General features: G+C 43.6%; 1 protein-coding gene across 4 annotated transcripts in view; it reads left to right on the top strand.

Moving 5' to 3' along the window:
- orc3 (origin recognition complex, subunit 3) overlaps positions 1-23,076 on the top strand; it is an 85,695-nt gene that overhangs the window by 13,839 nt on the left and 48,780 nt on the right. For 2 of the 4 annotated variants that reach the window (XM_078542430.1, XM_078542429.1), the window contains 3 exons: positions 13,009-13,153; positions 20,564-20,668; positions 22,153-22,316. In XM_078542430.1, coding sequence (XP_078398556.1) covers positions 13,009-13,153; positions 20,564-20,668; positions 22,153-22,316 — 414 coding nt within the window. Of the gene's footprint in view, positions 1-13,008; positions 13,154-20,252; positions 20,382-20,563; positions 20,669-22,152; positions 22,317-23,076 lie in introns of those variants that run through there. The other 2 variants (XM_078542433.1, XM_078542431.1) reach the window with 2 other exon arrangements.

The raw sequence follows: 23,076 nt of genomic DNA, 5'->3' as shown, positions 1-23,076 counted from the left end.
GGCTTAGATTTGAATAATGCTTTAGGGCAGCAATAAATTTAACAGGTGTCATTAATTGATTTATATAAATCATAAAATTATGCTTTCTACTTGAGCATCCTCCACTTCACTGAATCTCTGTGCATCTGTCTAAAAAATGCAGCCTAGGTTCACTAAATTTAAGTGTGTTGCCAATCTAATTTGGTGCAGATTAATCGGCTAATTCAAAAGTTTTTATTGCATCTACATGGTTTAAGGTTTCTCTTAATATAAGGGGGCGAGAGAGAGAGAGGAAAGGGTAAGTTTAGTCATTAAAAGGGACTAATCTATTCTGGAGCCGCTTTGTAATTATAACTAGCCTAAAGGAAGGGCTGTGCACCTTTTGGTGCCGCTAGTGTGTCACTTGCACTTTAAATAGTGGCAACCCATTGACAGATGTTTAGTGTAGCACTCCCCTCCTGTCTTGACACGTGATAATTTACTGTCATCAAAAACAAGGAGCAACACCCATAATCCTACATGATTGCAGTGGAATAGAACTTGATGTCACCTTGTGGGAACTTACATGTACATTGTCTGCTCCAATGTTGTGATTTTATAACTCCTTTTTAGGTTAGGCCAGCATTTATTACTCATCCCTAATTGCCTGCGAGAAAGTAGTAGTGAGCCACCTTCAGTGCATGTGGTGTAGGTGCATCCACAGTGCTGTTAGGGAGGGAGTTCAAAGATTTTGACCCAATGATAGCAATATATTTCCAAGTCAGGATGGCGTGTGGCTTGGAGGGGAACTTGCAGGTGGTGGTGTTCCCATGCGTCTTCTGCCCTTGTCCTTCTAGGTGACAGAGGTCATGAGTTTAGAAGGTGCTGTTGAAGAAGCCTTGGTGAGTTGCTGCAGTGCATCTTGTAAATGGTGCACACTGCTGCCACTGTGCTTCGGTGGTGGAAGGAGTGAATGTTGGTGGATGGGGTGCCAATCAAGTGGGGTGCCAATCAAGCGGGCTGCTTTGTGCTGGATGGTGTCAAGCTTCTTGAGTGTTGTGGGAGCTGCACTCATCCAGGCAAGTGGGGAGTATTCCATCACGCTCCTGACATGCTCCTTGTAGATAGTGGACAGGCTTTGGGGAGTCAGGAGGTGAGTTACTTTCCATAGAACACCCAGCCTCTGATTTGTTCTTGTAGTCACAGCATTTATATTATTTTTTTATGCGTTCATGGGATGTGGGTGTTGCTGGCTAGGCCAGAATTTATTGCCCATCCCTAATTGCCCTTGAGAAGGTGGTGGTGAGCTGCCTTCTTGAACCGCTGCAGTCCATGTGGTGTAGGTATACCCACAGTGCTGTTAGGGAGGGAGTTCCAGGATTTTGACCCAGCGACAGTGAAGGAACGGCGATATATTTCTAAGTCAGGATGGTGACTGGCTTGGAGGGAACTTCCAGCTGGTGGTGTTCCAATGTATCTGGTGCCCTTGTCCTTCTAAATGGGAGTGGTCGTAGGTTTGGAAGGTGCTGTCTAAGGAGCCTCGGTGAGTTCCTGCAGTGCATCTTGTAGATGGTACACACTGCTGCCACTGTGTGTCAGTGGTGGACGGAGTGAATGTTTATGGATGGGGTGCTAATCAAGTGGGCTGCTTTGTCCTGGATGGTGTCAAGCTTCTTCAGTGTTATAGGAACTGCACTCATCCAGGCAAATGGAGAGTATTCCATCAGACTCCTGACTTGTGCCCAGTAGATGGTGGACAGGCTTTGGGGAGTCAGGGGCAGTTACGCGTTGCATGATTCCTAGCCTCTGACCTGCTCTTGTAGTCACGGTATTTATATGGCTAGTCCAGTTCAGTTTCTGGTCAATGGTAACCCCCAGGATGTTGATAGTGGGGAATTCAGTAATGGTAATGCCATTGACCATCAAGGGGCGATGTTTGGATTCTCTCTTGTTGTAGATGGTTATTGCCTGGCACTTATCAGCCCAAGCCTGGATATTGTCCTGATCTTGTTGCATTTGGACGTGGACTGCTTCAGTATCTGGGGAGTCACGAATGGTGCTGAACATTGTGCAACCATCAGTGAACATCCCCACTTCTGACCTTATGATAGAGGGAAGGTCATTGATGAAGCAGCTGAAGATGGTTGGGCCTAGGGCACTACCCCAAGGAACTCCTGCAGTGATGTCCTGAAACTGAGATGATTGACCTCCAACAGCCACAACTATCTTCCTTTGTGCTAGGTATGACTCTGACCAGCGGAGAGTTTTCCCCCTGATTCCCATTGACTCCAGTTTTGCTGGGCTCCTTGATGCCACACTCGGTCAAATGCTGTTTTGCTGTCAAGGGCAGTCACTCTCACCTCACCTCTGGAGTTCAGCTCTTTTGTCCATGTTTGAACCAAGGCTGTAATGTGGTCAGGAGCTGTGTAGCCCTGGTGAAACCCAAACTGGGCGTCAGTGAGCAGGTTATTGCTAAGTAAGTGCTGCTTGATAGCACTGTTGATGACCCCCTCCATCACTTTGCTGATGATCAAGAGTAGACTGTTGGTTTGGTACTTGGCCGGGTTGGATTTGTCCTGCTTTTTGTGTACAAGACATACCTGGGCAATTTTCCACATAGCTGGATAGATGCCAGTGTTGTAGCTGTACTGAAACTGCTGGGCTAGGTGTGTGGCAAGTTCTGGAGCACAAGTCTTCAATACTATTGCCGAAATATTGTCAGGGCCCATAGCCTTTGCAGTGTCCAGTGCCTTCAGCTATTTCTTGATATCACATTGAGTGAATCGACTTGGTTGCAGACTGGCATCTATGATGCTGGGGGCCTCTGGAGGTGGCCGAGATGGATCATCCACTCGGCACTTCTGGCTGAAGATTCTTGCAAATGCTTCAGCCTTATCTTTTGCACTGATGTGCTGGGCTCCCCCATCATTGAGGATGGGGATATTTATGGAATCTCCTCCTTCAGTGAGTTGTTTAATTGTCCACTACCATCCAGGACTGGATGTGGCAGGACTGCAGAGCTTAGATCTGACCCGTTGGTTGTGGAATCGCTTGGCTCTGTCTATCACTTGCTGCTTATGCTGTTTGGCATGCAGGTAGTCCTGTGTTGTAGCTTCACCAGGTTGACAGCTCATTTTTAGGTATGCCCAGTGCTCGTCCTGGCATGCCCTCCTGCACTCTCCATTGAGCCACAGTTGATCCCCTGACTTGGTGGTAATGGTAGGGTGGGGGATATGCCGGGCCATGAGGTAACAGATTGGTGGAGTACAATTTTGCTGTTTGCTGATGGCCCTCAGTGCCTTATGGATGCCCAATCTTGATTTGCTTGAACTGTTTGAAATTTATCCCATTTAGCATTGTGGTGTGCCACACAACATGATGGAGGGTATCAAAATTTGAAGACAGGACTTTGTCTCCACAAAGACTGTGCAGTGGTCCAGTTCAGTTTCTGGTCAGTGGTAACTCAGGTTGTTGATGATGGGAGAATTCAGCGATGGTAATGCTATTGAACCTTATGGGATGGTTAGATTTTCTCTTGTGGAGATGGTCATTGCTTGGCACTTGTGTGGCACAAATGTTACTTGCCAATTGTCAGCCCAAGGCTGGATATTGTACAGGTCTTTCTGCATTTGGACATGGACTGTTTCATTACCTGTGGAGTTGCGAATGGTACTGAACACAATGCAATCATCAGCAAACATTCGCACTTCTGACCTTATAGAACCATAGAGTAGTTATAGCGCAGAAAGAGGCCTTTCAGCCCATCTTGTCTACGCCAGCCAAAAAAGAGGAAAAAGTAGAAACTAGCCGCTCATTTTAATCCCACTTTACAGCACCTGGTCCGTATCCCTGCAGGTTACAGCACTTCAGGTGCAGATCCAGGTACCTTTAAAATGAGTTGAGCGTTTCTGCCTCAACCACCAACTTAGACAGTGAATTCCAGACACCCACCACCTTCTGAGTGAAAACTTTTTTCCTCATGTCTCCTCTGATCTTTCTACCAATCACTTTAAATCTATGCCTCAAATTAATTAATTAGTTAATCCCTCAGCTGGGGGAAACAAGTCTTTTCTGTCAACTCTATCTAGGCCCCTCATAATTTTGTGCACCTCAATAGGTCACCCCTTAGCCGCCTTTGTTCTAAGGAAAACGACCTTAGCCCATCTAATCTTTCTTCATAGCTGCAGTTTTTGAGCCCTGGCAACATCTTGTAAATCTCCCCTGTACTCTCTCCAGAGCAATTATGTCCTTCCTGTAATGTGGCAGCCAGAACTGTACATGAACTCCCAGCTGTGGCCTACCCAGCATTTTATACAGTTCCATCATTCCATCCCTGCTTTTGTATTCAATACTTCATTCAAGAACGGAAAGCATTCCATATGCTTTCTTTACCACCTTATCCACCTGCCCTGCCACCTTCAGGGACATGTGGACATGCACTCCGAGGTCCCTGACATCCTCAACCCCTCTCAATATCCTCCTGTTTATTGAGTATTCCCTTGCTTAGTTTGCCCTCCCCAAATGCATTACCTCACACTTTTCTGGATTAATTTCCATTTGCCACTTTTCCACCCACTCAACCAAACGTTGATATCATTCTGGAGACAACAGCTATCCTCTTCACTATCAACTACACGGCTAATTTTTGTCATCTGCATATTTCCCAATCATGCTTCCCACATTTATGATGGAGGGAAGGTCATTGATGAAGCATCTCTGAATGGTTGGGCCTAGCAACGCCCTAGGACTGAGATGATTGGCCTCCAACAATCACAGCCATTTTCCCTTTGTGCTAGCTATGACTCCAACCAGTAGAGAGCTTTCCCCCGATTCCCATTGATGTCAGTTTTGCTAGGCCTCCTTGGTGCCACACTTTGGCAAATGCTGCCTTGATGTCAGTCACTCTCACCTCACCTTGGGAGTTCCGCGCGTTTGTCTATGTTTGGGCTAAAGCTATGACTGGCGAACCCCGAACTAAGCATTGGTGAACAGGTTATTGGTGAGTGGTTACTGCAGCAAGAATGAGACGGAGACGGAGCGAATGCTTGGGAATTTGATTCAAAGTGGGAATGTGATGCGTAGGGGGAAAGAGGTGCTTTACGTAGGTTCATTGCAAGAAGTAGAGCTTGCTGAGTTGGGAGTTGGATGAAGAGGGCAGGGGGGCGGGTGTGGTTGTGAGGAGGTGCTCCTTCCTTTTTTTTTAGCCTCCAGCATTTGATTTCCACTTTGATGCAGCAGAAGGAATAGGTTAATCAGTAACTGGTAATTAACTGAAGAGATCCAGGGGCTTAAAGTAGCAGAGAGAGCAGGGAGTTTACAGATAAAATCTAAAAGTTACGTCACAGGAGTCCTGTAAGTTGTTTGGTTGGTAAGTCTTTCCGGACTTGGCACAGAGGAGACAATTGGTGATGACAGGTGAGTTAGTATGTTATATTATACCATGCTGTAGTAAACACTATATATAGAGTTTAAGGTATGTCATTGCAACTCAGCTGTGTGGAATATGCATCCTGCAGGATGTGGGAAGTCATGCAGACACAAAGTGCCCTCGATGACTACACCTGCAGGAAGTGTCACCAGCTGCAGAAACCTGAGCTCCAGGTTGAGGAACTCAAGTGATGGTTGGAATCACTGTGGTGCATCCGCAAGGCTGAGGATTACGTGGCTGGCACGTTTAGAGAGGTGGTTACACCACAGCTAAGAAGTACACAGGCAGAGAGGGAATGGGTGACTGCCACAGTATCTAAGAGAAACAGGCAGGCAGTGCAGGAATCCCCTGAGGCTACCCTGCTCTCTAACAGCTTTTCTATTTTGGATACTGGTGAGCGAGATGGTTCCTCAGAGGACTGCAGCAAGACATGGCACCACAGGTGGCTCAGCAGCACAGGAGGGGAGGAAGAAGAGTGGAAGTGCTACAGTGATAGGGGATTCCATAGTTTGAGGAGCAGACAGGCATTTCTGTGGCCGTAGACGTGACTCCAGGGAAAAGGGATGAGGTCCTGAAAGCAGATTTTAGGGAGTTAGGAAGGGTATTAAAAAGCAGGACCCCGAGAGCAGTAATCTCAGGATTACTCCCAGTGCCACGTGCTAGTGAGCGTAAGAATAGGAAGATTGGGCAGTTCAATACACGACTGGAGAAATGGTGTAGGAGGGAGGGCTTTAGATTTCTGAGGCATTGGGACCGGTTCTGGAGCAGGTGGAACCTGTACAAGAATGACAGGTTACACCTTAACAGGAGTGGGACTAGTGTCCTCACAGGGAGCTTTGCTAGTGTTGTTGGGGAGGGTTTAAACTAGATTGGCAGGGGGATAGGAACCTGAGGGGAAATTCGGAGCGGAAAGGAGAAAAACTGGCTGTGGGAAGTAGAGAAGTATTAACTGATAAGGAGGGTTGTTTCGAGGTAAATGGAATAGTTGGAGAGTTTGATAGAATTAGAGTAGGCAAGAGTAAGTCACTAGATGGGGTTAGAGTACGGTGGAAAGTAAAGCCTAATCAGGGCTAATATGCATGTCTGTGAATGCACAAAGTGTGGTTAATAAGATTGATGAACTGCAGGCACAGGTTGACAAATGGAATTATGATATTGCTATAAAAGACCTGGCTCAAAGAGGGGCAGGACTGGGGGTTAAATATTTCTGGATACAAGGAGTTTAGGAGAGACAGGAAAGGAAGAAATGGTGGTGGGGGGGGTGGTGGGTGGCATTACGCACTGGAGAGAGAGGATGTTCCAGAGTGGTCAAGGACAGAATTTCTCTGGCTAGAGGTAAGGAATGAAAAAGGTGCAATAACATTGATCGGTGTATATAGATCACCAACTAGTGGAAGGGATGTAGAGAAACAAATTTGCAAAGAAATTAGAGAGGTGCAAGAATTATAGAGTAATCATAATGGGGGAACTTCAATTATCCAAATATAGACCGGGATAGGAATAGTACAAAAGGACAAGAGGGGCGAGAGTTCCTGGAATGTCTCCAAGATAATTTTCTGCAGCAGTATGTTTCTGGTCCAAAGAGAGGGCAGGCACTGTTGGACCTGGTTCTGAGGAATGAGTTGGCGCAAGTGAATCAAATATCAGTTGGAAGGCATTTAGGGGACACCAACCATTATATCATAAGGTTTAGGTTAATCATGGAAAAGGACAAAGAGCAGGGATAATTAATTGGAAAGCCAACTTCAATGGGATGAGACTGCACCTGAGTTGGAATCAAATTTTGGCAGAAGAGACAGTGGCTGAACAATGGGCCACCTTCAAAGAAAAAGTATTGCAGGCAATGTCAAGGTATATTCCCTTGAAGGGGAAAGGTAGGACAATAAATCCAGAGCGCCCTGGATGATGGGAGAGATAGAGGTGAAGATGAAAGGAAAAAGTGTGTGTACGATAGATGTCAGGTAAAAATACAATGGAGAATCAGGCTGAATATAGAAGGACCAGAGGAGAAGTGGAAAAACTAATAAAAGCAAGGAGAGAGCATGAAATGAGACTAGCAGCTAACATATATCAAGGTCTTCCATAAGCATATAAATAATAAAAGGGTAAAAGACCGACTACGGCTGATTAGGGATAAAAAGGGGGATTTGCACATGGAGGCAGGAGAAAAGCAGAGGTATAAAATGAGTACTTTGCATCTGTCTTTACAAAGGAAGAAGATGCTACCCAGGCTGAGGTGAGAGGGGAGGTAACTGGTACATTAGAAGAATTTACAATTGAGAAGGAGGAGATGTTAGAAAGGTTATCTTTACTTAAAATAGATAAGGTACCAGGACCGGATGAGATGCGTCCAAAGGTACTGAGAGAAGTGAGAGTGGAAATTGCAGAGGCACTGGTGATAATCTTCCAGTCTTCCTTATACACATGGGTGCTGCCAGAGGACTGGAGAACTGTGAATGTTACACCCTTGTTCAAAAAGGGGTGCAGGGATTAAGCCGACAGCTATAGACTTGTCCGTCTGACTTCAGTGGTAGGGAAACTTCTGTGAACTATAGTTCGGGACAAAATCAATAGTCACTTAGACAAGTGCAGGATATTTAAGGAAAGCCTGCATGGATTCATCAAGGGAAAATGGTGTTTAACTAACTTGCTGAGTTTTTTTTTGAGGAGGTAACAGAGAAGGTCGATGAGGGAAACGCTGTTGATGTGGCGTATATGGATTTTCAAAAAGCATTTGATACAGTGCCACACAACAGACTTGTGAGCAAAATTCTATCTCATGGAATAAAAGGGAAAGTAGGCATGTGGATAAGAAATTGGCTGAGTGACAGAAAACAGAGAGTTGTGATAAATGAGTGTTTTTCAGATTGGAGAAAGGTTTGTAGTGGAGTACCGCAGGGGTTATAAGCGGTTCCCGTTCTTGTTTCCTTTCTATGATGGTTCTTGGACTTTACAATTTTATAGAGAACAAAATTGCACAGCCACAGGGTTCAACTCAACTACAAACTTGCTGTTTATTATAAGTAAATGTCCTAACGTCCTAATACAAAACTCTAAGCTTGGTTTAAATGACACAACACCTCAATTGGTTCATCCAATTTAAATGCCGCCACGATTTGACCTCGGCTCCCAACCAAAACACACAAAGTCACCATGACTTAACGAGGAAAAACCTTCACTGGAGAAACCACAGGTGAAACCCCACATTTCTGTCCAACTGTACTTAGCTCAGACCCAGACCCCCTGGATTTAGTCATTACCCTTAAGTTACTCAAACCTCTCAGCCCCAATATCCCTTGGATTTGGCTGATAACTTGCAATTCTCCACATGGTTGGTCCTTCCTGTGAGAACTGTAGGTCCATGAGCCAGGTTGACCTTCCTGACCCCCCTCCTTGACTGCAGTGCCAAACCCTTCACTCTTGTCCTTTTTATGATGATCCTTATCAAAATATCATGAACACATCTTCTGAGGCCATCCTGCTGGATGGTTAGTGCCTTGCGCAGCCTTTGATCCTTCAAGTCTGTTCCAGACAGACCTACTCAGTGCTGATGTTGTTTTCACAACTGAAAATAATGAATCTCATCAAGGTGAGGTATCCCTGGCTCCAAAGCTGATCTTTATATGAAAGGTTTCTCTCCTTCCGTGAGAGGATTGAATGGATGTTGTCTGGGGGCCATTTGGTTGTGACAATGGCCTCCTTCATTTTTTATTTAGATTACGTGATGGTGGTTATCCTGTGTTCATTGCTGTGATGATGTCTTAAATTCCAGTCCTTTTAATAGTATCAGTCTTGTTGCGATGCTGGAATGTCTGAGATTAACCCTCGCACCACAATGTAGCCTGCCTTGGTGTGTTTTGTTTTGTTTTGAGCAGTACTTGTGTCTGTGGGGGTTTTGGGGTTCTTCCATCACATTTTATACAGTCCAGTTGCAGGCGATTCCGATCTCACAGGGTCAGTGTTGGGACCCTTGCTCTTCCTGATATATATTAATGACCTAGACTGTGGTGTGCAGGGCATGATTTCAAAATTTGCAGATGATACAAAGATCGGAAATGTTGTCAACTGCGATGGGGATCGTCTTGAACTTCAAAAGAACGTAGACATGTTGGTGGATTAGGCAGACAAGTGGCAAATAAAGTTCAGTGCAGAGAAGTGTGAAGTGATTCATTTTGGTTGGAAGAATATGGTGAGACAGTATAAAATAAAGAGAGAGCCTCTAAAGGAGGTGCAGGAACAGAGGGACCTCGGTGTATATGTACATAAGTCATTGAAGATGGCAGGGCATGTTGAGAGGGCAGTTAATAACGCATATGGATCTTAGGCTTTATTAATGGGGACATTGAGTACAAAAGTAAAGAGATCATGTTGAACTTGTGTAAGATATTAGTTAGGCCTCATCTGGAGTACTGCATCCAGTTCTGGGCTCCATACTTGAGGAAGGATGTGAAGGCGTTGGAGAGAGTACAGAGGAGATTCACAAGAATGATTCCAGGGGTGAAGAACTGTAGTTATGATGATAGATTGGAGAGGTTGGGACTGTTTTCCTTGGAGAAAAGAAGGCTGAGAGGGGACTTGATTGAGGTATTCAAGATCCTGAGGGGTATGGACAGGGTAAATAGTGAGAAACTGTTCCCACTCAAGGGAGCATCAAGAACTAGAGGGCACAGATTCAAAATAATTGGCAAAATGAATAAAAGTGATGTGAGGAAAACATTTTTCACCCAGAATGGTTGGAGTCTGGAATGAACTTCTGAGAGGGTGGCGGGGACAAGTTCGGCCGAAGTATTCAAAATGGAATTGGGTTGCCATCTGAAAAGAAAAAATGTGCAAGATTACGGGGTAAGGTAGGAGAGTGAGACTAGGTAGCATGCTCTTTCAGAAAGCCAGTCAGACTCGATGGGCTGAATGGCCCCCTGTAGTAATGATTCTGATTCTGTGATTCTGAGTGGATGCTGTTTGATAGCGCTATTGTTGGTCTGAATTTGGATGTGAAGCTCCACTTGGGATCGAGCAGGATTCAGCTACGACAAACAACAGGGGAGATGGATGACAAGGGTGTAGTTCCTGATGAGAACCAGTTAGATTGAGAAAGCTCTTCATGCAACAGTTATTTTAAGAGTTTTTATTTATAAAATGCAATTACAAAGTCTGGAGATTTAAACCAATGCTTGCAAAGATATGGGCCTGGAATTGGATTACACCGAAATGGGGAGGCAAACCCAATACTGTGTACACCATGCACCTGACGAGACCGGCACTTTGGTTGATGTCTCACATTTGCTTACTAGTGATGAGCTGCAGGCATCATTTGCTGTCAGAAGCAGCTCACTGGTTCTGAGGTAAAATGAGAGTTCTGGGGTGGGGTGGACGAGACATCACTAGCAATGGCAGATGGATTTAATGCAGAGCCAGGTGGAGAATTCCTGCTTTTTTGACTCTGCAATAAGGTAAATTTTAAAGAATACAAGCTGACCTTTCTGATGGCAACTTTCAGCAGTCCCATTAAATACCTTGGGCTGGCTGCTGGCCAGCACCATGCATGGCATACACTGTGGTCACGAATGATGCAGTTTTTCAAAGGGAGCCTCAAAGAGGCATCAGACCCCCCCCCCACCCCCTTATCTGCATTTGTAAAGGACCTATCTCCTGTTTCAGGCATATCTGTGGAACACTATGGAACAGCTGTTAGCAATGTGGCGACTTGCACACTCCTGGAATGGAATGGGCACACATACACTGCCATACTGGAAACAGAGACCACCATCTTAGGCTGGTTAAAATGGGTGCAGGGTAATTCATTGTCCAGGCTGTGCACTTATCCCTAATGATAATGTGCCAGTTTAGTAGAATACACTGTCCATTAATTTTTATCTCTATTTTGAATTGATAAAGCTAAAGTTTTGACAAATCTTCGATGCTTTAAGCCTCGATTGCTCATACTATAGTTTTGGCTTTTTTGGTTCAAAGCTTTGCTGCCAATTTAATCCTTGTTCACAAATCTACACCTTTTCCTCAGCCAATTCACTCTCTTTATCTCTTTTTGCATTAAGGATTAGTAATGCATGTCAGAAACCATTTTCTCACAGCCACTATCTGGTCTGTGATCTTCTTCAGTCAACAGTCAAAGAAGGGTGTTTATAATGCATAGGATATACAGCACAGACACTGGCCATTCATGGCATGGTGGTTATGCTACCGCATCCAGAGACATGAGATAAAATTTTACCACTGGAGAGTTTAAATTCGGTTAATTCATTAAATCTGGAATAAGAAGCTAGCCTCAGTAATGGTAACTATGAAACTACTGGGTTGTTATAAAACCCGCCTGGTTCACTAATGTCCTTTTGGGAAGAAAATCTGCCACCCTTACCTGGTCTGACCTACATGTGACTCCAGACCCATGACAATGTCGTTGATCCTTAACTGCCCTTTGAAATAGCCTAGCAAGCCATTCAGTTGTACTTGAGGCAATAAATGCTAGCCTACCAGCAATGCCCACATCCTGTGCATGAATAAACTAAGTTACTGCGTATTTTGTAGCCTTGCTTAGGTAGCACACCGTGTTTTACAAAGACAGGAAGGTACCATGTTACCCATGGTGTGTAATTTTGCTGCTAATAGTCTGATAATACCTCACTTGGCCTCTTGTTTTGAGATCAAGGAGTCTAATTACAAGACCATGCTGAAACTAATTGCTCATAGTGATATCCTGGGATAGAATTGATAGAATTTCTGTGGAGTTTTCCCAATTGCTCCACTGTAACTTCAACAGAAGCCCTTGAGAAACTACACCAATGGCCGTTGACGCCACTTCCCTGGGTTTTCCGCCAAAATTCCAGCAGAGGATTGAGAAGTCCTATTCTTCTTCTTAGGCAGTCCCTCAGGACCGAAGATGACTTTCTTCCACTCTGACGTTGTGGGTCCTGAGGTGACTAAAAAGTCCAATGCAGATCCACACATTCTGCCACAGGTGGGGCATGTAGTTTTTGACGAGGCGGGTGGGTAGGGTTCTCAGATTTTGGTACGCTCCTTCTGTTTGCGCTTGGCCTCCAGCTGGGCCTGTCGGAGACATTTGAAACGGTCGGCACCTTTGCGGATGCGTCTTCTCCAGTTTGGGCAGTCGAGCCAGAGATTCCCTATGGAAATTACAGTCACCTGTGGGGTGAGGATAATTTGCAGGTACTTGTGTTTTTTTTTTATATTCATTCATGGGATGTGGGCGTTGCTGGCTGGGCCAGCATTTATTGCCCATCCCTAATTGCCCTTGTTCAGAGGGCATTTGAGAGTCAACCACATGGCTGTGGGTCTGGAGTCACATGTGGGACAGACCAGGTAAGGACGGCAGATTAAAGGACATTAGTGAACCTGATGGGTTTTTACGACAATTGGCAATGGTTTCATGGTCATCATCAGACTTTTAATTCCAGATTTTTATTGAATTCAAATTCCACCATCTGCCGTGGTGGGATTCATTACCTGGGGTCTCTGGATTACCAGTCCGGTGTCAATACCAGTACGCCACCACCTTTGTGCATTGTTTGCATTGATATGAACACCCTGGTGTATTTTTTGAGAAGTTGTTTTCAGGCATTATATTTTCTGTTTTTTGTTAATCATAGAGATTGCAAGAGAATTTAAATGAGAAGATATTTGATAATTTATTATCATTTATTAAAAAATCCCACATTCAACTTCATTCGAAACAAAATGATTGGAGCTATAGGATGCGGTGCAGTGAGATTCCCGCAGCAGCTGTTGTTCTGGGTAAGTACATTGATTTCTGATGTCAACAGACAGGACTAGATTTATGTAGTAAAGATAAAAAAGAGAAAAACACATGCTGAAAATCTGAGATAAACGTGCTGGAAGTGTTAAGCAGGCCAGAACACACCTGAAAGAAATCTACAGGTTAATGTTTTGCTTGAGACAGTATGATCAACAGTTTTAGTAAGTGCTTAAAGTTGAACTAGCTCGCTCTTTTTGGAAATACTGTGTGCTACCTTTTTAATTCTTGAACAATAGCCCAACCAACCTTCATCCACCGGCATCCTCATCTGCCTGGCCCAATCTGTGCTTACCTTAAATAACTCTCTTAACCCACTGACTTCCTCCAGGTAAAAGATTCCACCAAGGGAACTGACATAGGTCCCATCTATGCCTGTCCTTTTGTAGGATATGTGGAGCATTCTGTTCCAGTCCTGCGCAATACCTCTTCCTGATCAGCTCCTCTATTATATCGACAATTGTGTCAGTGCTACTTCTGGCTCTCAGTTTGATCTTGTGAATTTCCCTAATTATGGTTCCAGTTTTCAACCTCGCTTCCCTTCATTCGGTTCATTTATAACTCTTCCCTTCCCCGAGTTCTTTCTCTATTGCAAGCCCACTGCCAGAGACATAGATGTCTGTGCAAAGCCCACTGTTGCAACAACTATCTTTGATTCTTTCCACTCTGCTTCCTGTGAAATTTCCATACATTACTTCCAATTTCTTCATTGGATTATGAGAGCAGGAAGTGAGACAGAGAAACAGATAAGATCCCCTGCGTTTTCCATCACACATCACATTTGCCAGGCAACTTTACCACCATTTACACTATGATCCCACTGCCATGCATATCATCTTCTCCTCTTCGATCTTTGCTTTGTGTCGGGACCAGTGTCTCCGCAATGCCCTTTCACCACCCAGCATCCATTTTTCACATGGTATTTCACAGTTCAGTATCAGCAAGTTCAACATTTGCCCATTCACCTTCAGCACCATTGTCCAGGGCTAAATATTCCTTCCATGTGAGGCAGCTGCCACCACCTGGTATTTGCTGCTTATGGTGCAGTGTTACTTTGGCAATTGTTGGGTCTCTCCGAACACTTCATTCTGTCCACAAGCATGACCCTGAATTTCCTGTGATTTGCCATAATTCAATTCCCTTATCCCGATGTACACTCTGACCTCTCAATTCTTTGCCTCCTACACTATTTCAGGCAAGTTTAAACCAAATTTCAGGATCAATAATATCCCTTGAGGCCTTTGGTCTGAACATGGACTTTCCGCTTCAGACTTCAGGTATAATGCTCTTTTATTTTTAACCACAAGGTGTAGTGGGCCTGTTGGTAACTGGGGCATGAGGTGGGGGGGAGGTATTGCAAAGGAGATTGAGGTCCATTTGCTGAACATAATTCTGGCAAAGACTTAGGGTTGTGTCCCTGCTGTTAGCCTGTTTCTTTTTCCTCCGTGTTGGATATTAAAAATTCATTGTGTGCTTTCAACATTGCAGTGTTTGTTTTGTATCTCCACCTGAAGACTGATTTGTTTTTCAATTGTCACCATTTTCTCACCTTGTTTCTTCCTGTGTCTCTCACCATTTTGGCCATCTGCACGTTTTGATTTTTATTATCTTTCCATTCCCTCACTGGGATTATCTTTTATATCATATAAACTTTTAAACAGGTTACAGGCCATATAGCTCATTGATTAGAATATCTGCTGCTTTTCCACCACACTGTCCTTCCATCAGTTTTCCTAAAATGTTTATCTTTTCGGTTTTCTATTCTGAAGGAGAGTAATGGTCTCTTTCTGTGCCATAACCATTCTATGATTCAACATGCCGACTTGTGTATTTGTCGTCCAGAACTTGATTATTGCTGAGAAGAGAGACATGTTGCCAAAGCTTTTCATCGTTCATTCATCAGAACCAACTCAAGAATGCCAAATTTTAAACTACCAAAACAATATATACTACATGAGAAAAGGATGCTGAATGACTGGCCGATGAAGAAAGTAGCAGGGAACTATAGGTTCCCCAAGCTCCCAGATAATTAAAAAAAAACACAAGGTTTGAACATATCCCTTTTGTTTGCAGGGAATGGCTCCCTGTGTATGAATAATTGTCACTTCTAGCAAGTGTAAATGAGACATGTTACAAGCTCAACTGATTATCTTAAATTTGTAGTTAGTGTAGCTATTAGCACACTCAGAATTGTTCAGTAAGTGCTGCCCAATCACGGAATCTAACAGTAGTCATTTTGCTTTGGGTTTTGCAAACAAAAGGAATATGTTCAAGCCTTGCACCTTTTTTGAATTACCAGGGAGCTTGGGAGCCTATAGTTCCCTGTTGCTTTCTCCATGGCTGGTCAGAGTCGACTTGTCAACCAATCAGCAGCCTTTTCTCTTGTAGCATAAATTGTTGTTGTCATTTAAAATTGGGAACTCTTGCGTTTGTCCTGATGAGTGCAAGATGAAAAGCCTTGGCAACGTATCTCTCTTTTCAGCAATAGTAATGTATTTCCTCTATTTTCTTATTCTCTTGCTCTCTCTTGTATTGTGTTCTTTGGTCATGCAGCATCAAATTTCTGATCTCTTTTACAATAGTTTTGAATTTGTTTTTCCCGTTGTTGCTATGGTTACAAATGTAGCTTTGCCAAAAATGGTATTTTAAGGATATTATCAGTGAATGGAAACTTGAAACCATAGAACCATTGAAAAATTACAGCACAGAAAGAGGCCATTCAGCTCATCGTGTCTACACCAGCCAAAAAGAGAGAAAAAAACTAGCTGCTCGTTTTAATCCCACTTTCCAGCACCTGGTCTGTAGCCTTGCAAGTTACAGCACTTTAGGTGCAGATCTAGGTACCTTTTAAATGAGTTAAGCATTTCAGTCTCAACCACCAATTCAGACAGTGAATTCCAGATGTCCACCGCCCCCTGAGTGAAAATGTTTTTCCTCATGTTCCCTGTAATCTTTCTATGTCCCCTGACAACTGACCCCTCAGCTAAGGGAAACAGGTCTTTCCTGTCTACGTTATCTCGGCCCCTCATAATTTTGTACACTTCAATTAGGTCATCCCTCAGCCCCCTCTGTTCTAAGGAAAACAACCCCAGCCTATCCAATCTTTCCTAATAGATGCAAATTTTCAAGCCCTGGCATCATGCTTGTAAATCTCCTCTGTACTCTCTGCAGAGCAATTATGTCCTTCCTGTAATGTGATGACCAGAACTGTACACAAAATTCTAGCTGTGGCCTAACCAGAATTTTGTACAGTTCCAGCATTACATCCCTGCATTTGTATTCAATACTTTGCCTAATAAAGGAAAGCATTCCATATGCTTTCTTAATCACCTTATCTGCCTGTCCTGCCACCTTCATGGACCTGTGGATATGCATTCCAAGGTCTCTCACTTCCTCAACCCCTCTCAATATCCTTCCATTTATTGAGTATTCCCTTGCTTTGTTTGCCCTCCCCAAATGCATTACTTCACACTTTTCTGGATTGAATTCCATTTGGCACTTTCCTGCCCACTCAACTAAATTATTGATATTCTGGAGACAACAGCTATCCTCTTCACCACCAACCACATGGCCAATTTTGTGTCATCCACAAATTTCCAGATCATACCTCCCACATTTAAATCCAAATCATTAACATACGATGATCCATCTCGGCCTCCTCCCGAGGTCACCAGCATCACAGATGCCAGTCTTCAGCCAATTCAGTTCACTCCACATGATATCAAGAAATGGCCGAAGGCACTGGATACTGCAAAGGCTATGGGCTCTGACAATATTCCGGCAATAGTACTGAAGACTTGTGCTCCAGAACTTGCCTTGCCCCTAGCCAAGCTGTTCAAGTGCAGCTGCAACACTGGCATCTACCCGGCTATGTGGAAAATTGCCCAGGTATGTCCATGTACACAAAAAGCAGGACAAATCAAACCCGGTAAATTACTGCCTCATCAGTCTACTCTCCATCATCAGTAAAGTAATGGAAGGGGTCATTGACAGTGCTATCAAGTGGCACTTGCTTAGCAATAACCTGCACACTGACCCCCCAGCTTGGTTTCCGCCAGGGCCACTCAGCTCCTGACCTTATTTGGTTCAAACATGGACAAAAAAGCTGAACTCCCGAGGTGAGGTGAGAGTGACTGCCCTTGTCATCAAGGCTGCATTTGACAGAATGTGGCATCAAGGAGCTCTAGCAAAACTGGAGTCAATGGGAATCGGGAAAAACTCTCCGCTGGTTGGAGTCATACCTAGCACGAATGGAGGTGGTTGTGGTTGTTGGAGGTCAGTCATCTCGGCTCCAAGACATCATCGCACAAGTTTTTTTTCCTCAGGGTGGTGTCCCCGGCCCAACATCATCAGCTGCTTCATCAATGACCTTCCTTCCATCATAAGGTCAGAAGTGGGGATGTTTGCTGATGATTGCACAATGTTCAGCACCATTCATGACTCCTCAGATACTGAAGCAGTCCATGTCCAAATGCAGCAAGACCTGGACTATATCCAGGCTTAGGCTGACAAGTGGCAAGTAACATTCGTGCCACCCAAGTGCCAGGAAATGACCATCTCCAACAAGAGAGAATCCAACCATCGCCCCTTGATGTTGAATGTTATTACCATCACTGAATCCCCCACTATCAACACCCTGGGAGTTACCATTGACCAGAAACTGAACTGGACTAGCCATATAAATACTGTGGCTTCAAAAGTAGGTCAGAGGCTAGGAATTGTGCGATGAGTAACCCAACTCCTGACTCCCCAAAGCCTGTCCACTATCTATAAGGCACAAGTCAGGAGTGTGATGGAATACTCCCCACTTGCCTGGATGAGTGCAGCTCCCACAACACTCAAGAAGCTTGACACCATAGGACAAAGCAACCTGCTTGATTGGTACTACATCCAAAAACATTCACTCCCTCCACCACTGAGGCACAGGGGCAGCAGTGTGTACCATCTACAAGATGCACTGCAGGAATTCACCAAGGCTCCTACGACAGCACCATTCAAACCCTCGACCGCTACCATCTAGAAGGACAAGGGCAGCAAATAGATGAGAACACCACCACCTGGAAATTCCCCTCCAAGTCACTCACCATCCTGACTTGGAAATATAGCGCCGTTCCTTCACTGTCACTGGGTTAAAATCCTGGAACTCCCTTCCTAACAGCACTGTGAGTGTACTTACACCACATGGACTGCAGCAGTTCAAGATGGCAGCTCACCACCACCTTCTCAAGGGCAATTAGGGAAGTGCAATAAATGCTGATCCAGCCAGCAAGCCCACATCCCATGAATGAATAAAAAAAATCCCACTTTTCTGACCAGTCTGCCATGTGGGACCTTGTGAAATGCCTTACTAAAATCCATGCAGATAACATCCACTGCACTACCCTCATCAATCCTCCTTGATATTTCCTCAAAAAATTCTATTAAGTTATTAAGTCATGATCTTCCCTTAACAAAACCATGCTGACCATCCATGATCAATCTGTGCCTTTCTACCTGACACTTTATCCTGTCTCTCAGAATTGATTCCAATAATTTGCCCAACACCTAAGTCAGACTGTTCAGCCTATAATTTTCTGGCCTATCCCTCCCACCCTTTTTAAATAATGATGCAACGTTCGCAGACCTCCAATCCTCTGGCGCCTCACATGTATCTGGTGAGGAATGAAAAATGGTCCTCAGAGCATCCGCTATTTCCTCCCTGGCTTCCTTTAACAACCTGGGATACGATCCATCCGGCCCTGGTGATTTATCCACCTTCAAGGATGTCAGTCCCGCCAGCACTTCATCTTTCATTATGCTTATTGTGTCTAATATTTCGTACTTCCCCTCTTGAACTAGAATGTCTGCCTCATCCCTCCGCTTAGTGAAGACAGCAGAGACAAAGTACTCATTGAGGACCCTGCCCACATTTTCAGCATCAACGCATGTTACTGCGTACATCTCTGATAGGACCTACCTTTTCCTTAGTTCTTCTGTTGCTCTTCATGTACTGATAAAACACCTTTGAATTTTCTTTGATTTTACCTGTCAATATCTTTTCATACCCTCGCTTCTCTTTCCTAATTTCCTTTTTTACTTCATCCCTGTATTTTCTATACTCCTCTCGGCTTTCTACAATATTAAGGTTTTTGTGACAGTCATAAGCTTTCTATTTCTGATTTATCTTGGCCTGTCTGCTTGTGGATAACCAAGAGGCTCTAGATTTGGCAGTATCACCCTCTTTACTTGTGGGGACATGTCTATACTATGCCCGTAGAATCTTGCTTCTGAATGCCTCCCACTGATTTGACGCTGTTTTTCCTTCTAGTAGCCGTCTCCAGTCCACTCTCAGCTTTGTAAAATTTTTCTTCCCCAATTTAGAACTTTTACTCCTGTTCTATCTTTGTCCTTTTCCATAATGATGGTAAATCTGACTGTATTATGGTCACTATCTCCAAAATGGTGCCCCACTGCTACTTCATCCACTTGCCCAGCTTCATTTCCTAAGACTAAATCTAGAATTGCAGCCCTCTTGTTGGGCTTGTTACATGCTGGCTGAAAAAGTTCTCTTGAATTCAGTTCAGGAATTTTGTGTCCTTTACACTGTTTGTATCCCAATTGATATCAGGGTAGTGGAAGTCTCCAACGATTACTGCCCTATTGTTTTTGCGCTCAGACATTTGCCTACATATTTGCTCTTCTAACTCCCTTCCACTATTTGGGGTCTATAGTACAGTCCTAGCAATGTGGCTGCCCCTCTTCTTGTGCTTAAAATTGGCCACCGTAGAAATACAAATATACGGGTATATTGTCTTCTCTGCTATTTTGGTGGAAAGAAGATGTGAATAACTGCACTTCAAGCTCACACCTACTTCTTTCTTAAAAATAGTGAGTGGATGAAAATATACTCCCTCGTAATCTGTTCCAACATGCTGATTAACTAACTATCCTATATCTCTTTTATTGCTATGAGAATTCCTTTGTTATCTATCAAGCACAGACTGAAGGCATGTGGCTGATCTGCGTCCAACCCATCACTAGGGCTGCATTAATTTAGCCCAAGTGAAAGTGTGGTGGAGCAGCTTGGGAACAACATCCCCCTCTAACTTTCCTTTTCTGTGTGAGCGAATACTTCCAGAAAGAATCGTTCAGAATTTGATGATTTTTCAAATTGCCCTTTCTGACCCATTTATTGTAACTCGAGAGGGATCAATTCCTGAGTTTGTCTTGGTGAGTAATTTTAGCTGTGCAAGGAGATGGAGGTATTATTTTCGATTGGTGGAATGGAGTGGATCAGTCAGTAGGCTGCCAGTAAAACATTTTTTGGCCATCTCTGTGAAACTATGTCATGCATTTCTACCTCCCTTTTGCAAATGTATTATTTGCCCCTTGTTCATCCCCTTACTCTGCAGGTGTGAATGTGCCTGACCACGAAATGACATTTCAAAGCTTATCAGACCTCTTGAAACAGTCGCTTACCCCCCATGTGGTTTGTCTGCAGGGCAAGGAGTGTACAAGTAAGGACAGGTCTACTTTGATGCGACATCTAATTTATATTTTCTACGTGAGATAAATTGATACAAATGTAATCCTAATTTTCTGCAGCATTTATGTCCATATTCCCTGCCTAAGCTGGTATTTACGTTCCCTGCTGAGATTCGATATGCTATTCTGCTGAAGTTTTGTGCTGAAATCTAGGCCCTGCATTCGAGTTTGCTTCCTCTTCCTGACTCAGGTTTATACTCGCAGAAGATGCAAAACAGAACAGTTTTTAATTCTGTAATTTGATTTTGGATTTTTCTTGTGTGTTCAGAATCAGCTCAACAGATAGTTTAGGCAGGGCAAGAAGAACTCTGTGCTAGAAGACCGTCATTTTCAGAAATGGTTATTTTCAAGAGGAAAAGGAGAAATTCCGTTAACAACAACTTCCCTTCATATATAGTATTTTTAATGTAGTAAAGGTGTCCTAAGACACTTCACGGGAGCCGTATCAGACAATATTTGACATTGTATCATAAAGACATTAGGGTTGGTGACCAAGCAATAGGTTTTAAGAAGTGTCTTAAAGGGGGGGAGAGAGAGAGAGGTGATCTCATTGAAACTCATAAAATACATAAAGGGAAAGACAGGGTTGATGCAGGTAAGATGTTTCCTCTGGTCGGGGAGTCTAGAACCAGGGGACACAATTTCAAAATAGGGGGGAAGCCACTTAGGACTGAGATGAGGAGAAATTTTTTTGCTCAGAGTGTTGTGAATCTTTGGAATGCTGTACCCCAGAGGGCTTTGGAATCTCTGTCGTTGATTATATTTAAAAGGAGAGATTGACAAATTTCTAAATACCAATGATGTAAAGGCATATGGAGATAGTGTGGGGGGAAAATGGCGTTCAGGTTGATGATCAGCCATGATCGTATTAAATGGCAGAACAGGCTCGACAGGCTGAATGGCCCACTGCTCCTATGTTCCTAGAAGTGGAGAGGTTTAGGGAGGGAATTCTAGAGCTTTGGACGTAGGTAGCTGAAGGCACAGCACTCAATAATGGAGTGATGAATTGAGTTAATTTAACTTGTTTGATATTACAAGTTGGCTGTAGTGTTGACCTACAAATGTTGCTTTAATTCCACTAAGATTGATTTGCCCAGCTTTATGTGTTTAATTTTTTTTCTATTTTTATAAATGCCACTGCAAGCAAAGAGCTTCTTTTGACATTTACAGCTATGTGGATCTGTCAGAGCGATAAGCCACTGCAACTGGAGATAGTTTAAAAACTTTAAAACATGCTAAAGGGCAGTGCTGTTGCACTGGTTATGGTGTTACTTGACACTTTTTGAAGATAACTTAATATGAAAAGGAGTAAGGAAGAAAATGGCCTTGGAATAATTTGTTCTCCTTATTTGGCAGCGCGCACAATACTATCAAATATGCCATCAAGATGTTTAAGATGCCTTCATTTAGCTGTGTCAGTTACTTTCTGATGATGCTTGTTCATTTTTCTGACTAGCTGTGAAGCAGGTTTTGCAGAAAGTTCTGATGAACCTCATGGGTGGCACTGTGAATGATGAAGAGGAAGATGAGGAGGGTGTGCACCATTCTGTTCACTTCTCTCAGAGAAAAATGCACTGCTCCATGGCCTCCCTTGCTGGATGGTACAGTGCTACCACACAGGTAAATGACAGCAACCATCTTTATTATTATTGACATTTCCAAACACATGAATACCACCTAATTATTTAATGAGGGTTTGACTTTGAAGAGCATCAGTTCATTTTCCATTTCACCAGTTAGTATTTCAGCCCTTAGCAGGATTCTTACAGTAAAGCCTCAGCGACTGACAACTGTCATTTTTATCGTCCAGATTTTGGAATGTCTGATTTCTGACTGATTTTGCTAAATGCTTATGTTACATTCCCATAATTTTTCCTTTTATGTTCCTAACTGTGCAAGGCTGAGAACACCATTATGTAATTCACACAATCAAAGCAGTACCGTTTTGCCAAAGATGAACCAAGGTATTAAAAAGAAAGAAAGACGTTCTGTGACAAACCAGATCCAAATCTGGATTTGTAAATCTCGAGCAGGATCTGGCTCATGGCAAAAAAAAATACCTAGGCTCAGTGTTTAACACTCTTGCCTCAGAGTCAGAAAGTTGTGTGTTCAAGCCCCACTCCAGAGACTTGAGCACATAATCTAAGCTGTCATTTCAGTGTTGTTATGAGGGAACACTGCACTGCCAGAATGAGATGTTTAGTCCACAGTCAATCTGCACTCTCAGTGTGGGGTAAAAGATTCCAATGCACTATTCGAAGAGAAGCAGTGGAGTTCTCCTGACATTCTGGCCAACATTTCTACCACAACCAAATCACTAAAAACATCTCATCGCTGTTTGTAAGATATGCAAATCGGCTGCTGCTGCATTTCCTTTTAC

This window comes from Cetorhinus maximus, chromosome 5 (genome assembly GCF_964194155.1).
Source record: "Cetorhinus maximus chromosome 5, sCetMax3.hap1.1, whole genome shotgun sequence".
In the NCBI taxonomy this organism is placed as follows: Eukaryota; Metazoa; Chordata; class Chondrichthyes; order Lamniformes; family Cetorhinidae; genus Cetorhinus; species Cetorhinus maximus.
This window is presented reverse-complemented; position numbering and strand designations above follow the sequence as displayed.